Source organism: Melanerpes formicivorus, unplaced genomic scaffold, assembly GCF_026170545.1.
Source record: "Melanerpes formicivorus ecotype bairdi unplaced genomic scaffold, bMelFor1.0.p_v2 SCAF_39, whole genome shotgun sequence".
Classification (NCBI taxonomy): domain Eukaryota; kingdom Metazoa; phylum Chordata; class Aves; order Piciformes; family Picidae; genus Melanerpes; species Melanerpes formicivorus.
Genome location: NW_027142391.1, coordinates 245,184 through 261,615, shown reverse-complemented (window position 1 = coordinate 261,615; position 16,432 = coordinate 245,184). Strand labels below are relative to the sequence as shown.

General features: G+C 47.4%; 2 protein-coding genes across 11 annotated transcripts in view; both read left to right on the top strand.

Moving 5' to 3' along the window:
- Window positions 1-10,890, top strand: part of CAMTA1 (calmodulin binding transcription activator 1) — a 218,159-nt gene extending 207,269 nt beyond the window's left edge. For 9 of the 10 annotated variants that reach the window (XM_068158100.1, XM_068158102.1, XM_068158096.1 and 6 more), the window contains one exon: window positions 7,265-10,890. In XM_068158100.1, the coding sequence (XP_068014201.1) occupies window positions 7,265-7,328 (64 nt within the window). In that variant the 3' untranslated portion in view covers window positions 7,329-10,890. Of the gene's footprint in view, window positions 1-1,805; window positions 1,988-7,264 lie in introns of all 10 variants that reach the window. The other variant, XM_068158106.1, reaches the window with a different exon arrangement.
- Window positions 10,891-12,242: 1,352 nt separating this feature from the next.
- Window positions 12,243-16,380, top strand: VAMP3 (vesicle associated membrane protein 3). Its single transcript, XM_068158114.1, has 5 exons — window positions 12,243-12,400; window positions 13,740-13,821; window positions 14,539-14,697; window positions 15,356-15,407; window positions 15,800-16,380. Coding segments are annotated over exons 1-5 (312 nt in total). The 5' UTR covers window positions 12,243-12,398; the 3' UTR covers window positions 15,817-16,380.
- The last annotated feature ends 52 nt before the right edge of the window (window positions 16,381-16,432 follow it).

Genomic DNA, 16,432 nt, shown 5'->3' with positions numbered 1-16,432 from the left:
GGCACTTTGCAGTCCTGGCCCAGGCTGGAAGCTGTGCTGCCTCCTATACTGGCAGGACTGTGTGTAACCTTGGCATACCAGACAGGAGGGGATGTGGGGTTTAAGATCTTTGTTCTATGAGTAGGAACAATAATTTAAACTTAAAATATGCATAGCAGAGTGGGCTGCTTGGATTCAAAACTGCAAAGAATGTGCAATGTGTGAAGCTGTTGTGCTGTTGTCCCTTTCCACTCAGGGCTGGGGCTCCTGCAAAGAGAGCACTGCATGCTGCAGTCTCAAGATGCACTGCAACTGACCTGTACTGTGGGGCCAGTGCAGAAGAGCAAGCTCAGGGTCCAGGCTCACAGTTGGTGCATGGCTTCCAGCCCTGAATGCTCACTCTGTGTCCTGATCCTGAGTGGTGACTCTGCTCTAGGAGCAGCTACCAGGCCAGTCTCTGGTTTGGGGGAGAAACAGTTGTTGCCCTTTGCGTGGATGAGGAATTGTCAGAAAGCAGATGCTGAGAGGTTTGTCTTGACTGGCAGGTGCTGTGGGATTCAAACTGGGGCATTCTCTGCTTGTCTGGAAAAGGGAAGCTGTGAAGTGTCACAGAGTGTCTTAGCAGCTGTTCTGCAGTAGAAGTCTGTCACAGCAAACAGTTCTTTGCTGCTCTGCATTCTGATGGAACCTGTGTGCATACGCTGCTGGCGTGCGCACATGCCAGGAAAGTCTCTCTGGGCCTTCTGGTGTGCACAAGCTGCCGTCCACATGTGCTGAAGGAATGCATGCAACGTGTCTGTCTAACACACAGCTGGCTGTGTTCTCTACACTGACACCATGCTTATGTAGCTGCCTGTGCAGAACGGTCACAGCATTGCTTCTGTGGTTCAGCTTGAAAACCTCTTTTGAAACTGACTTTCTTCCGGGTTTATTTTGGGTTACGTTACACCAGGACCTGTAAAGAGGGAGAAGTGGGAGATTTTTATTGGTCATCTTCTGTAGCCAAAACTTGCTCTCTTTCTGCAGTAGAAACTGAAAGATTTTCTAGAAGAAAAATAAAACAATTCATTTACTATTGCCTTTAAGTCATAGCTTTCACCTCAGGGGAGCCTGCTCCAGGGGACGGATTGGAGCTTATCGCAGTGCCTGCTACACAGGCGTTTCCCTGATTGTGGCTGCAGCCACTGTGGCCTCCTGTGAAAGAGAGCTGTTCTCAGAACCCCTGTAGGACAGGGACAGAAACAGGCAGCTGCTCACATGGTAACCTCTCTGCAGTGATCTGAAGCAGATCACAAGGAGCTAGGACAGGTGTTGGCTTTCTGCCCTCCCTGGGGCAAAGCATTGGTTCTCTGTGCTTGTGGGTAATGGAGGTTGGGTGCTTCCATGACACCTTCCTCTTGCCCTATTTCTTGTGGTTTGATTAAATGCTGCTCTCTGGCTTGGGGAGCCTGCATGTAACACCTGAAGTCAGTTTCTCTGGTAAGTACCACTTTTTATTTCATACCTGAATAAACAGCAGCTGCTCTATCCTTCTCTGCATACCCTTCTCTCTTGGCATTTCAGCAACGAGCCCTTTCCTACTCCTGTGCACCTAGGACTTGGATTTCTTGTGGGATTTTAATATCTGCTGTGCAGCAGCCACTGAGTGCATGGAAGTACTCTGTTTCTTATGTCTCCTAGTAAGATCAAGCTGGGGAGAACTTTGAGGGATTGAAAAGTCCCATTTGAGTTCAGGATGATGTGAGAAAATGTCATTCTGGGATGTGCATCATTGTACCTGCAACAAGGGTTTTCAAAATAATGTTTCTTTCATTTACCTCTTGCAGGGGCTGAATGTGTTTGGAGCTCAAATGTGTGTGTTAACTCGCAGACCACGTGCTCTGGGGTGTCATTCTTATTGGGCCTTTCTGTCTCTCTTGTTTTGCTGCCCAAATGAGATATCTGGAAAAAGGCAAGAGCTCCCCTTTCTTAAATGTCCCACAGGCCAGTTCAGCTCTCAGAGCAACAGGTAACTCGCCAGACAGCCTCCTCTGGCTCCTGCACCCTGTCCCTTACACTGATCTCCAGCGTTCAGACTCATGACATTTCCCTGGCTGGGCATTCCGAGTCAGCCTGACGGAGCAGCTTTGTGTTACGCTTTCCCATGAAGCCATCCCTTGCTGTGACTTTCTCTGAGGAGGCCATTTGCTGACACCCCATGGGGAGGGCGCCTGGGGACAGCAGCTGCTGCGTGCTTTGGGGGCTGTTGCTTTCACATTGCTTCAGCACATCACAATGCAACCTCCTGTGTGGTGCCCAAGTAAACAGCAGGCAGGGGAAGGGCAGAAGCTTTGGCTGCAGCAGTCTGGGAATCTGGACAGAGCTCCTGAGTGTTAGGGGTCAAAGCTTACAGCTGAAATCATCTTCTTCTTCCTTGCTGTGCATCAGCACCACAGCTGTGATTGACACCTTGTCAGTGGCCATCTCTACTGCACATGCTCTCTGTCCATCTGCTCTTCAGCAATGGCTGAGGGAATGACCTTGTCCCTTAGAGGAGGAAATGTTATTTGAGGAGGTTTATGCTGAAGGCTTCATCAGTGCAGAATTACCTTTGCAGTCCTTGCAGCTCTGTGCATGGTTTCAGTAGCTGCTGAGATAGGGTGGTGGTACTTGTTTGGAGTCTTGCAGGAGCCAGGGCCCATTACCCTGTCTGGTGTGCATGTGCTCTGCCTTGCAGACGTGCCTCACTTAACTGTCCTCACCTCCAGCCCTCCTCCTTGATCCCAACCAGCAGAGCAGTGCCTGTGGACCTCTGGACAGGCTTCTGCACGATCTGTCATCACGTGGCCTGCTGGGGTTACTTGCTCTCAGTGCTCTCACTTGCTCTGTTACTTAAAAGTCTCACTGTAAGTCTCCCAAAGTGGACTGAAACATCGGCCTCGGAACATCCTTTCTGCAGTGCTCTTCCACACGTCCCAGTAGTGTTTGTTTTCTTAGAGCAGTTCAGCAGTACTCCTAACTTCAAATGCCACACTTTGTCCCTCTTCCCCTGCCAAATAATCTGTGCTGGTTCAGAGCTGGACAGATCCTCTGTTGCCCTGAGAGGGGCAAAAGAATGACTCACACGAATGGAGTGGAGAGTGATGGAAAGTTGAAATGGAAAAATTGTGTTTTACAGAAACTACAAAGCATAATGGCAAAGAATCCCAAAGCATAGAGTCCCTTATACCACACCCAAAGGCCCCCCAGCACTTCCCTTCTCCCCACCTGAGGGTGTACCCAAACCCCCCAGGGCTCTTTCTTCCCCCCCCCTGCTTGGCTGGTCCCAGGCTGGCCAGGTCTCTGGCATTAGCCCCAGACACACCTCTTTAAGAGGCTGTGAGAGCCTCCCTCACCATTCCCTGATAGGGAGCATCTCCCATGGGAGCAGGGAGGGGAGAAAAGCAGAGAATGACTTCACAGAGGGATTTATAGGGTGCAGGATTTATGGGTGGAAATAGGCTGTTTCCTATGTCCACCTGCTGGGCTGGACCCTCGGGACACCGGGTATGTAACTTACATGGCAGGAACAGGCAGCACCCAGCCTGAGCTGCCTTATGCCACCCCTTATTTCATACCATAATTCCTGCACTCAGAACATGGCATCAGGTTAGAAACACCTTCTCCACCAGGGCAGAGGTATGTTGTTCAGGTCAGAGCTCTCCTAGCAGCATAGTGCCCTTCTATTTTCAAAGGTTCTAATTTGTCCAAAACTCATCCCTGTTCAGACTGTATTTTTTTTAATGTGGAGGCTTTATTACACTTAGCTATAATGAAGAGGAAATCCTAGTCCCACACTCATGGTGTTATATTGCTGTAACAAACTCAAATGTAAGGAACTTACTCAAGAGAAGTGTTAAATGAGGACTAAGTACTTCTAAGACACAGGAGTGGCTGCAATACAGACTATCCAATAAACAATTGGTCGGGGAAAAAAGTAGATTTAGGTTCTCTTGATAAAGCAATTCAGAGGCTCATTTAAGAACAGTGACTTTGATAAATAGGTTACCTTGGTCTGGTGTCTACCTTGGTATGCCCTGGCTGTGGCCCTTCCTGTTCAGCCCAGCTCTGAGGAAGAAGCAGGGCTCTCACCACCACCTTGGCTGGCCTGGATGTGCCTGTGCTCAGCTCTGGGTAGCAGTTCCAGGGACCTCAGCTTTGCTCTGGCTGCACTATGCTGCAGGTCCCACAGCTGAGTGGGGCTGCCTCAAGCCAGCTGCCAGGAGAGAGGAAAACTTCTCTTGCTTCCCAGTGCCAGCTCCTTTGAGCAAGGGGAGATTATCAGCTGCAGTCTGCAGGTCAGTGTGTTAGAGAGAGAAAGGACCTGCACGCCCAATTTAATGTAACACTGCATTTCGTATACCAAACACAGAGCTTAGCTTAATAAAAGAAAATGTGGTAGCCTAATAGCTTTGGATGGATCTTGATGCTTAAGTATAATTATAAATGCTGTGGGATGCAGGGTTTGTTTTAAGCCATTACACACTGAAGAGCATCTCTCAGCAATGTACCCATGAACAGATTTCAAAGTCTGCAACTTTACTGTAGGGAATTCTGTACTAATGTGTTCTTGTGTTCCTGAGCAGTAATTATCATTGCACTTGCAACGTTTTTATTTGCCTGAAAATCTGTAAGCCAATGTAAAGCACACTTGACCCGGTGTTGCATATTTCTGAACAGGCTCTGTAGTAGTGCAAATGTTGAGTACTGTAGTAATTAACTTCTGTTGGCATGTGTGTTCCAATTAAACAGATTCAGTAGGTCTGCACCAGTACAGATATTGCATGCCGTAGGTGAAGTTTGCAGCAAAGCATGTCTTGCATTCTTCCAGCAAAAGTGCTTTGTTAGTGTAGCTCTTGCATGTTAAAGTGCTAAACTAAGATGTAGCATGTCTGAGTGAAGAGCCAGCAGTTTACCTCCTGTGCATGTTCTCAGTGAGAGATCTCTAATAACAGGTTAATTTTACGTTACAGTGCTGAAGTGCAACAGAAAACACTTGGAAGTTGCACTGCAAATCATGCATTAACTGATGCCGTCTTGAATGTTGTTAAGGCTTAACCTGGTGTGCAGAGGCATGTCACATTTTTCTAGCAGAGCAGGGATCTTGGCTCAGCACCTGCTTCAAAGTGGTGCAGTACCAGTAATTCCAAGGGAGAGGTTGATTTGTGCTGCCAGAACCCCAGATACACTGAAGAGGGTCCGTTTGTCATTAGCGAGTAATTTCAGTTCGCTGTGCCAGTGCTCCTCTGCCTGCTGTAATGAAGAGATGATCTGGGCATACCCAGCAGCTAGCACCATCATACATCACCACCCACTGAGGGCAAGCAGAGGCTTGCTGCTGCCTTTGGGGCCGTGCTGAAGCCCCCATTCCCCTGATGTCACAAGGGTCTTTTAGACACCAGCTTTCATTAAGCAAAGTTTCCCCCACAGTTTCTCTGTGGAGTTGTATCAGGCATCTGGGCTCAGCACAGCACCACTGAGGCAGGAATTCAGGACCGGGGTGCTGCTTGCTGCCTTGCCCCTTCCGTAGCCTGGGCATTGGAGCACTTCTTGTACCAAGGCACTACTCTGCCAGACCTGGATGCCAGGGCTCCCTGGATGTGTGTCTTCAGGCTCTGAAATGGGCAGAGCCCTTTGTCTCTTTCCATAAATTATCCTCTCACGCAGTTTGGTGGAGTTAAGGTAACAAGCAGAGGCCTGACCTGCATCTTGGTTTGTATGATTTATTCAGACTCCTGTTCCGCTCAGTTTCACAAATAAAGGGAATGCCTTTAAGTGCTGGAGTCAGATAAATCAGAGAGCTAAAAGCAGATAGGTTTCACCCTTGGCAGATTCTGAGTATGTGCAGAAAAAGGAATAAATAAAACAGTGAAATGGAGATGTAGTGACAGAGGTCAGTTTGCTGCTTGCATCATACACCTGTATTAGCAGGCTGGCACAATGGGCAAAAGAGGTTGAAGTCTGCACACACAAGCTACGCACCAGCACTGCTAGTGCTTAGTTCTCCTCACATCTTTTATTAGCTAGTTACTTAGGCTTTGTTAAAATCATTCATCCTTAGCTGAATTCTGGTACCCAGACTTGCAACTCTGACACAGTTCTTTGTACCATACCTCTATTCGTCCATCTAAGTTTTTGCTGTATCAGTTGGGCATAAACATGCCTTGCTCAATCACCTCAGCTTAGGCTGCATTCTGCTCCTTTCATGGGAGTCTTCCTCTCAGTAGCAGAGGGAAGGCACATTGAGGTGGGTGGCAAAGGGATTGCACTTCAGAAAGGACCTCTCTGCAAAAAGAAGTAGAGCCAGGCTGCCCCAAGTTGAGCAACAGCCTTTAGGCTTAGGGGCAGCATGGGAAGCCCCCATGGATTCATTTTTGCTCCTTTGCAGGGAGCCTTCACTGTCATGCAGCCAGTTTGTCAGCCTGAGTTAACATTCCAGTACTGATGCAGAATGCTGCTCTACTTCTAAGATTGAAAAGATTCCCTTCTCTTCATCTTTTAATTATTTCAGCTTTCAGTAATGATTTAGTTCTTATGCTGACAAGTACTAGAGGAGGTAATGTATTGCATGCGTTGTCAGGAGCGGAGACCTGAAGCATCATGGCACATGGAGGGAGAGTGACTCTTCCATGTTGTAGGCTTATCTCCTTTGGCATGCAGTGTCCTCCACTGCTGGCTGGGAGAAAACATGACTGCTACCAACCATGTGCTAGCAAATACAGCTGCAGCAGCTAGAGTAAAGAATCTGTGAAGCAGATTCTCTTTCTCCATGCCCACACTGGTTCTTCTGCTGGCATATAAACACTTCCTTATGTGAGATTCTGTATCAATAGTGAGCTGCCCTGACTGGTTTTCCCTTGCTGTGCTGGGCACAACATCCAATTGTCCCTGCTTCAGTGGTGAAAAAGAGGCCCGCAGTGAAGGGCCCCTTTGCTCTAACAGCTGGGATAGCAGCAGCTGCACACTCACTTCATGAACAGCAGCCCAGAGAACTCCCCAGCAGTTAAATAGGCCAATAGCAGGAGGAAGTCTCACTGCAGGTACTGTGATCAGGAAGAACCAGCAGCTGGGAGCAAGTTTGTCTTTCCAGTGTGCTTTGTCTGGGATTTCTGAGGGCCCACTCTTGCGCTTCCAACTGTTCATGGTGTCAGGAACGTAGGACCTGGCTCTTCTGCAAGAGAGGTTAGAGTCAGGAACCGCTTTGATTGTTCTGTCTTGAACGAGGGTCGCAATGGAAGTGTTATATAGCTCCTCTTTGTTTTTTCAGAGTGAAAGAATTGAAAAAGGCCAAGGAACTTGAAGATACACAGCAGCATCCCGTAGCAATGTGACATTGCTTTTCAGACTGTTTTCATTTTCTGTTTTTAGCAGAGACATGCAACAACAAAAATACCCACTGCAGTTCTGGAAATACCAGCTGCAGGATTTTAACAGTAATGTTTTGGTCATTGCATTTGCACTTTCATGGACAACTTTTAATTTGTTCAGCAAGACATCTTGGAACTCAATCTTCTGTTGGATCATGGGGAAAACAAAGGACACCAGGAGGAAATCGTGAGTTGCTTCATTCTCCGAGAAGGAAGAAGCGATTAATTATCCTTTTCATATAGGGCTGTATTAAACAACATGTGGAACTGTACAAATATTATACCAAAAATATTGTTGAGAAAAGGTGGGAATGCGCAAGCAACACAAGAATGCTGTTCCTGCACCTGTCAGTCATCTCCAAGGAACTGAAGCTTTGAGAGTCTCAGTGGAGGGGCTTAGATCAGTACATCTTTATTGGGTCCATGCATCCTCATTCCCTTCGCACTTCTGTCCTCTGTGTTTTATTTCGATCTCTACAGCACACTTAATGCAACTTTTTAAATCTGCAGGTTTTTAATACATCCCGAGGGAAGTGGCAGAGGGGTTGGTGTGTGAGCTAAACGGGTAAGGCGTGAGCAACCCAGAGAGCAGCTTCAGCAAGTTTTAACAAGTTTTTTTGGTGTTTTTCCTAGAACCTGCAAACATATCGAGTGTCATCGACCTTCTCTCATATTCAGCACTTTATTTTCTAGCCTTACTTTCACGTATGGTTACTTTAATTAAGTTCTTCAAGCGATTTGTGCGACACGTAGCTTTTTACCTTACGTCCTCGTCAGGCCTCCGTGTCGCTTTGCAGAGTCACGTACATTTGTTGCCTGGACATTTTATACCACCTAAAGATCAGAGTGGTGCTGCATTCTGGCCAGTAAATTTCTTATTTTGGCTACTTCATCAAAATCTGGGCAGTTTCTGTATATATAGAAGGTAGAAATGGAAAACGAGAAAAAAAAATATTTGAAGGGGAATATATTGATTAATTACTAAATATTTTATTCACAAAAGGGTCAATAACTTGGCAAGATAAAATTATTATTTGTATAGTTTTGTCTGAATGAGCGGGAAGAGTGTGGATGTATTGTTTGTACATACTGTATATACTGAAACAGAGATATGTGCATGAGCTCCAGAAAAAGAAACGAACAAAGCAAAGCATTAGTGGCTATGGTCTGTACAATGAAACAAAAACTTTATTTCACTATAAGAAACTTTATTTTAAATGTTCTTTAGAAGAACATTTTTGCTAAAGCATGACTAAATGGCAAAAAAAAGAGCTACTGTATTTAGACTTAGGAACAAGAGGCAGAGCAACATACTTTAAAAAAAAGTTTAAAAAAAAAAAAAAGAAGAAAAATGTTATTAAAAAAAAAAAAAAAAAAAAAAGGATATGTTTACATTTGAGTTTGGCTACCAGGAGTTTGGTTTGGTTTGGTTGGGTTTAATTTATTTATTCCTTCCTTTTTTTTTTTTTTTCTTTTCTTTTTCTTTTTCTTTTCTTTTTCATTTTCTCCCCCGGCCTTTTTCCTTTTCTTTCTCTTTCTTCTTTTCTTTTTCTTGTTTCTCTCTTTTTTTTTGCCAATGGTGCCAAGTAATGTGAATGCTAATACTGCTTCAGAAAATTAAGTTACTTTTGCAAAGCAGATAATCATAAGAGTACAACAAATGTATTTAGCTTAACACCATACACTCACTCCAATAAAGAACACTTAGAATTAACATAAAATGGGAAAAAAATAAATAGTACAGAAGTAGAGAATATGTTTCACATTTTCATATCTCCTGCTGGAAGTCAGAAAATGTAATGAAAATTGCACACAAAAAAACAAAAAAAAACAACTAAAAAAAAATCAAGTAAAACTTCAAACAAAGATGCAAACTGATCTCGTAGGGGTGTCATGGTATATTGCTATTTCCACATAGTGAGGAGCCAAAGAAATCAGAGTTTTTTAAATTGAACTAATTTCAAACTGTCACCAATTCTCGACCCTGGGAAGCGGGTTCTGATCTTCATCACACAGGAATGTAAGGGGAGGAGCTGCTGCGGGCCGCGTGGTGCCGGGGGTCGTGTCTGAGATCAGGACCTGCTCCTGTGTGGGCGCTTTGCTCCTGACAGTTCCCAAGTCCCGAGTGGACTGGTGTAAATTTGAGGTCGTTAGTTTTGGAATAGTTGTTCTTGCTTGATCCCGGCCACCAACTGCAATGTTTAAATGCCAGGCTTGTTGTGAAGCCTAAAAATATTCACACATAAGAAGCTTTTAAACTGGTGTCTTTAAAAGAAGAGTAAAAACAGATCGTGGCAAAAAAAAAACTGGGGTCAGTGCTCTTGGTGCCTTTTCTATAATTGTACCTGTTTTTAATTACTTCTTTTCACTGCCAGCATTGAATTACAGTAGATGTGCTATAGCTCATTATCAGAATTCTCTTGTACATTTCTGAACTGCTGCTTTATGACCTGATTCAATTAAAAAAAAAAAAAGAAAAAAAAATGAAAAAAAAGAAGGGAAAAAAGGTAAACGAATGGCCTGGTGCTCACACTGCCTGTGAGCAGCCTCCCAGTCTTGATTTGCTGTATGGAATTGGGACCTTGACCATTAAATTTCCCCCTCACACGAAAATGGAACCAGAGACGCCGAAGAATCTCCTTTGGAATGAATTGGGAATGCTCTGTATCGATACTGGAAGAGCTCAGCGTTGCTCCCATTAACCAGTACCTGACAATGTAGAATCGACCTTTTCCTGACAAGAGTAGTGACCTCAGTGGAAACGTTTTAACTCCCTGTCTTTACAGAAAATGATTCAGTAATATACAGAGCTATTCAAATTACTCTTCCAGATCCATGGGCCTGGTGGTGTATCTACTAATCTAGATTCTGCTTCAGCCAGATGTCTAAGCCTGTACTTGCTGGTCAGCATGCAAGCAGTTCCACGGGTGCCACAGAACTGCTTGCATGCTTGAAGCCAAGTACAGCTTCCAAGTGCTTTGTTGTGTAGGACCATAACCCTTCAGTGTGTCACTGGGGAGAGAGAGAGAGACTCTCGCCACAGTGAAGTGATTCTGCTCACCCTTTTCTTGGTTGTGGAACTTTCACAGAGGATAAGTAAGTGCAGCTTTCCAGGAAAATTCCAATTCCCAATAGCCAGGAGCCAGATCTTCTGTCTTCTGAGGATGGAATTGCTCCTTTGTGAAACACATTCGACAGCAGTGATACTGTGTGAAAGAAATACAGAATATAACATGAACCCCCTCTCTGGTTGCACGCTTATGGCAGTTCCACACAATAGCTGGTGCCCAATGGGGGGTCCCCAAGACTTGCATGTAAAACTAGTATAGATGTCTTCTCTTTTGTAAGTTTTATTTTTGTAACCATGCATGTAAAGCATCACTGAATCAATGGATCTGTTGAAGAACTCAGCTGCTGGAACCATGCAAAATGTTTTGAATTGCCCTTAAAATATGGAAAATGTTTTCTGAATGCTTTATATTCTTTCTGCTGTAAATTAAAAACAAAGAAAATTTCCCCATACAAAGTGTGCACCTTTTTTTAAACACATCTCTTCCATCCTCACAGAATGTTAGGGGTTGGAAGGAACTCCGAAAGATCATCCAGTCCAACCCCCCTGTCAGATTGGGGTCACCCAGGACAGGTCACACAGGAACACATCCCAGGGGGTTTTTGATTGTCTCCAGAGGAGACTCCACAACCTCTCTGGGCAGTGTGCTCCAGGGCTGCAGCAACCTTACAGTGACAAAGTTTTCCCTTCTGTTCCCAGAGCACCTCCTCCGCTCCAGCTTGCCCCCAGTTTCCCTTGTCCTGTCCTTGGACATCCCTGAGCAGAGCCTGGCTCTGTCCTCCCTATACTGCCTTGTCCATCATTATCACCAGCTATGAGGGCAGCCCTCAGCTGCTTCTGCTCCAAGCCCCAGCTGCCTCAGCCTGGCCTCTCAGGGAGATGTTCCACTGCCTGCAGCAGCTCTGTGGCTCTGTGCTGGACTCTCTCAAGCAGTTCCCTGAGGCCTTTCTTCAACTGAAAGGCCCAAAACTGGGCACAGTATCCCAGATGTGGCCTCACCAGAGCAGAACAGAGGGCCAAGAGAATTCTCCACCTACTCGCCACAGTCCTTCTATTCTAACCCAGAATGCCCTTGGCCACCTTGGCCACCACGGTACACTGCTGGCTCAAGGGCATCCTTCTGTCCACCAGGACCTCCCAGGTCCCTTTCTCCTCTGCTGCTCTCCACCAGGTCGGTCCCAAACCTGTCCTGGTCCATGGGGTTATTCTTTCCCAGATGCAAGACTCTGCCCTTGGCTTTGTTGGATTGCATTGCATTTCTCCCCACCCAGCTCTGCAGCCTATCCAGATCTGGCTCAATGGCAGCACAGCCTGACAGCTGTCACCATTGCTCCCGGTTTGTTGTCATCAGCAAACATGCTGACAGTTGCCTCTGTGCTCTCATCCAGGTCCGTGATGAATATATTGAACAGTACTGGTCCCAGTACTGAACCCTGAGAGACCCCATTAGACGCAGGCCTCCAACTGGGCTCTCTTCCATTGACCACACCTCTCTGACTCCTTTCCTTCCACCAGTTCAGCTCCACCCCACTATCCGATCGCCCAGCCCACAGGTATGGGAGGACGCGGTGCCAGATGGTGCCGAACGCAGCGCCAAACTGCGCTCAAGATAAGCCACACCCACTTCCCTGCGGCCATCGCCCCCCGGGGATGTCCCCAAGTCCTCAGGGCCCCGCCCCGCCGTCTGCAGGCGTGGCTTCCCGTGACCACGCCCCGCGGAGGGCGGGAGTTTTTGGCGACACGCTGACTCGTAGTAGGGCGTGGTTTATCGTGGTTCCGCCCATTCTCTGGGCGGTGCTTCCAGGGACCCCCGCCCCGTCAGGAGGCGTGTGTTCCGTCGTGCTCCGCCCTCCCTTCCCCGCCCGGGCACCGTCACATCCCGGGCGCCGCCGGTGCTGCGCGTAGTTCCTGTTGGGACTGGACCAGACGCTCCGGCTGCGCGGTGTTCGACTCCCATCGGCAGGATGTGAGTGCTGGCCGCTGTGCGCCCCCGGGGGATGGCCCTGGTCGGGGAGTGGCGGCTCGGCCGTGCTCGGGCGGGCGGTGCGAGCCGGGGCAGGCTTACTGCGCGGCGCGGGCGGCCCGCTCTGGCCCAGCCCAGCCCGCCGGTGTCAGCTGCGTGCCCCTGGGCCGGCGCCGCCCGCGGGTGGCGCCTTCTGGGAGCGGCTGTGCGTGGTGTGGCGAGGCCGAGCCTGGCTGTTCGCTGAGCCGCCGATCGGGCCGGGTCCCGGGGCGTTCGGCTCCTGCTCGTGCGGGCTGCCCTGCTCTGGAGGCCCTGGTGGCCCAGTCGAAGTTCCGCCAGCCGCGGGCGTCTGTCTGGAGGCAGGGCCCGCGTAGCCAGAGCGCTTTCTGGTGTCCGACTCGTCTCTGGAACCGCTGCTCTCGGGAAGAGGTTTCATTTCCGATACTCTTCGGTCCGGGGCTGGCAGTGAAGCAGCGTGAGAGGGTGGTTGGAGTGCCAAACAGAGGAGCAGTTACATTGTATTGTAGGTGGACCTTGCCACAGGCTTCCTGGCTTGCCCCTGGCGCATCTCTGCGTTCTCACCGAACCTAAATTAGAAGTCACTGTGCAAATGTGTAAATACAGCCACTGTTCCACTTCAGCACGCTGGATTATCAGGATGCACTAAACAGGACATGCTTCTGAGGCAGAGGAAATGAAAGCATAGAAAAGTAGATTGACTTCAGCTATTTCTAGAGATATGCAACAAAAACTTAGTAGGTGGTAGGAAGAACTCAGCTGCCTGACATTATGAATTTGAAGCTCACCAGAAGTAAACTGTTGCATATGCTGAATACTTTTTTGGTCTTGTGCTTTTTTTCGTGCCAACTTTCAAAGGAGCAGAGACCAAAGCTGCCAATGGAAGAGCACATAGTTAAATAAGGAGACTTATAGCTTATTCTAATTTTCTGTAAACTGCTATAGCTTGAAGCTTAGTATTTGTGCTCATACTGGAAAACAAGAACAACCCTGAGCCCAAACTCCTGAATGTTTGAGCCCTATGAACCATTGCAGGAGTTGCCATTTGTATTACTGTAGACTACAGTGTTAGCAAGGCACTGCTGTATTTTGCAGTGTCAAGCAATTAATGGCAAGGTGTTTGGGATGTTGTGTGATTTAAAACTGCTGTCAGCTGTTAAAGCATTATTTCTCCGGTAGAAAACTGTCCCACGTTTATTCCTGGGATACAAGTTCACTGTTCAGGAGTGTCACATGACTTCAGTGCTCTCAGCATATCCACTTAAAGCCAAAATCACAGCCTATCAAAAGCTAAACAGAATAATGATTACTTTCTTTATGGCAGGTCAGCCAGTATCCCTGGAAGCTCAAATGTGGCTGCTGGCAGCAATCGTCGTCTTCAGCAGACTCAACACCAAGTAGATGAGGTAAAAGTCTAGTCTGATAGCAGTGTAACCATTCTCCTTCAGAAAACCTGTGTAGCTAGAAGGGATGTTTTGGCCAAATCAGTTTGAAGCCTAGCACCATTCAGCTTGTTTCATTGTACTGGTGTTGTCCTAACTCACATAAAAGTTAAAAAATAACCCCACCAGAAATCCATTTCACTGAAGTGAGGAAGCAGAGAGAAGTTGCCGGTGCCCAAACATCAGCTGCCAAGTTGGTGCTTGAGGATTTTGCACAAGTCAAGATAAAAACCTTTGTTCTCATGGAGAACAAGCTTTTATCCAATCAGTAGCAACGAAGGCTGACTGCCAAATATGATCTGCCCAGGTTTCTTGGGAGTCCAAAAGCCAGGCTGGCTACTGACAGTAATGTTAGGACTGTTGTTTGACTGTCATTACAGACTGATAGGGGCTCAAATGTTTCTATGCCTCAATTCCTTCTGAAGCAAGTCAAGAATATTTCCCAGGCTTGAGGGAATGCCAGCACAACTGGCACTGCTGGTGCTTTAATGTAGGTTTTGGCAGCTCGCCCTGCAGGTGAATTCATGTGGGCTTATGGCTGAACATATTGAAAAGTAATAGCTCCCAGCTCTGAGAAGAAAATGTGTAAGAGTATTGTTTGTTGCTGACTTGTTACCTGCAATGACATTTCACGGTGGGTGACGCAACTGATGACTTACTGTAAGCATTAAACTAATGTAGGTGGTTGACATCATGAGAGTGAATGTGGACAAGGTATTGGAGCGAGATCAGAAGCTGTCAGAGCTGGATGACCGTGCTGATGCACTGCAAGCAGGAGCTTCCCAATTTGAGACCAGTGCAGCCAAGCTGAAAAGGAAGTACTGGTGGAAGAACTGTAAGGTAACCATGGCTCATATGTTTATGCTCTGCAGTGTTGCAGTTAATGCTGTTACAAGTGGTGTCACAAAAGGCAGAAACAGAAGTGACTGGCCGAAGTTCTTTAAGTTACAGCATCTGTTTTTAAAACATGGCATATTGGTTGGGTAAAGCAACCAGACCTGGATGACCAGCTGTGCTGCTTGATGCAAGGCCTTGTCTAAGTTGATAATGGCCAGAGGGAAACACCTTAGTAATCTGAGGCTTTGGGGAACAGGAAGAAAGGCCAAGAATGCATAGCCTGAGTTACTGTGCAGGAAGTATAAGGAAGCAGTAGGAGCTCAATAAGACTCCTCTACTTGTAGCTGTTGGAAAATATTGGAAACATCATAAAGACTGAAAGATGTGCTATAGGGTAAGAAGAGAAATAGTTCTTTACTCCTGCTTGTGTACTCACCTGTGACAGGCTTTGTGTGGAGGCACAACAAGAACCTCTTGCCTGGCTTTGCCTGTGTGCACAGCCTCCCATCTGGGAGGTGGTGTGGATTGAGCTTGCTCACTGAGGATGTTAGGTCTAGCGCTTGGTGCACAAGTACCTTGCAGGGGCTGCTTTCTGGTACCCTAAAGACCAGCTAGTGCTGCTGCATGTTTTGTAGTAAGTGTTGTATGGCTTTCTTCACAGATGTGGGCAATATTGATAGCTGTTGTTGTCATTATCATCATCATCATCATTGGTAAGTTTCACCAAAATGGGGATCTCTCATAGTGCAGGAATAGTGTTTATTAATGACTGGTACAGTTTAAATAAAGCTGGGATACTCAAATGAAATATACTGTTAGTTTCAAGTTAATGTTTTATAGTTCAGTTTTTGAGTTCTCCAGTAATCCCCAGATATTTCATAGGAGACTCAAGTTTGTCTTTATTCTGTAATGCAGTAACAAACACTGCTCTAACCAGTGGCAACAGATACTTAGCCCTGGAAAACTGAGCCTAGCAAAGCCAGCATGGGGAACTCTTCATCTCTCTTTGCCTACCTCTACTGGCTTACATTTTTAAAATGCAGGATTGCTATGGTGAGGGGCTGAAGGAGAGTGTCCTTTGTCCAAATGTTTTCTTCTTTTGTAGTTTGGAGTATGTCTTAATGAGTCGCAGGAGGAAAGATAAACTGAAGGTGCCTATCCCCAACCTCTCCACTTCAAACCTGCTGCAATTTCAGCGTGTTTACTACAGTTTAAAGCAAAACTACTTCAACTACTTACCTGTTAACTAACTTGGTTGCCTTAAGACACTCCTGTCGTTAATTACTAACAAGCACAGAACCACTTCACAGTGCCTTGACCAACGGGGCACGGAGCTGGTGAGGAGGATTCCGCTCGGGAGTTTTCATGCTCGGTGCTGTAACGGGTCGCGGGCTCTGTACGCGGTTTAGGGGCTTGCCCCTCCTCGTCTGCCTGCACCTGCTCGGTTCCGTGGTGGGGTCGCTTCCGCCCCGCTCTGTGCCGGGAGGCCGTAGGAAGCCCCGCCCCGCGCCCCACCTCCTGCCCCGTAATGTCTCCGCCCCGGGGCGGTGCCGCACGTGGCGGCGGGGCAGGCGCGCGCACGGGGGCCGCGTGCCGTGGCGCGTGAGCAACGGGGCGGTACCCCCACCTCCACACGCCCCGCCCCTGCCACGCGCCGTTCCCGCCAATAAACCAGCTCCGACTCTGGCTCCGCCTTCTCCTTCTGTCCGGGGTGGTGCGCGAGGCGGCGCACGTGGCC

What these genes read in the sequence shown, in the direction of transcription:
- VAMP3 (XM_068158114.1), top strand. An exon ending in CTCAACACCAAGTAGATGAG is followed by an intron (nt 13,822 to 14,538) that starts GTAAAAGTCTAG and finishes AAACTAATGTAG; the next exon opens with GTGGTTGACATCATGAGAGT. An exon ending in ACTGGTGGAAGAACTGTAAG is followed by an intron (nt 14,698 to 15,355) that starts GTAACCATGGCT and finishes CTTTCTTCACAG; the next exon opens with ATGTGGGCAATATTGATAGC.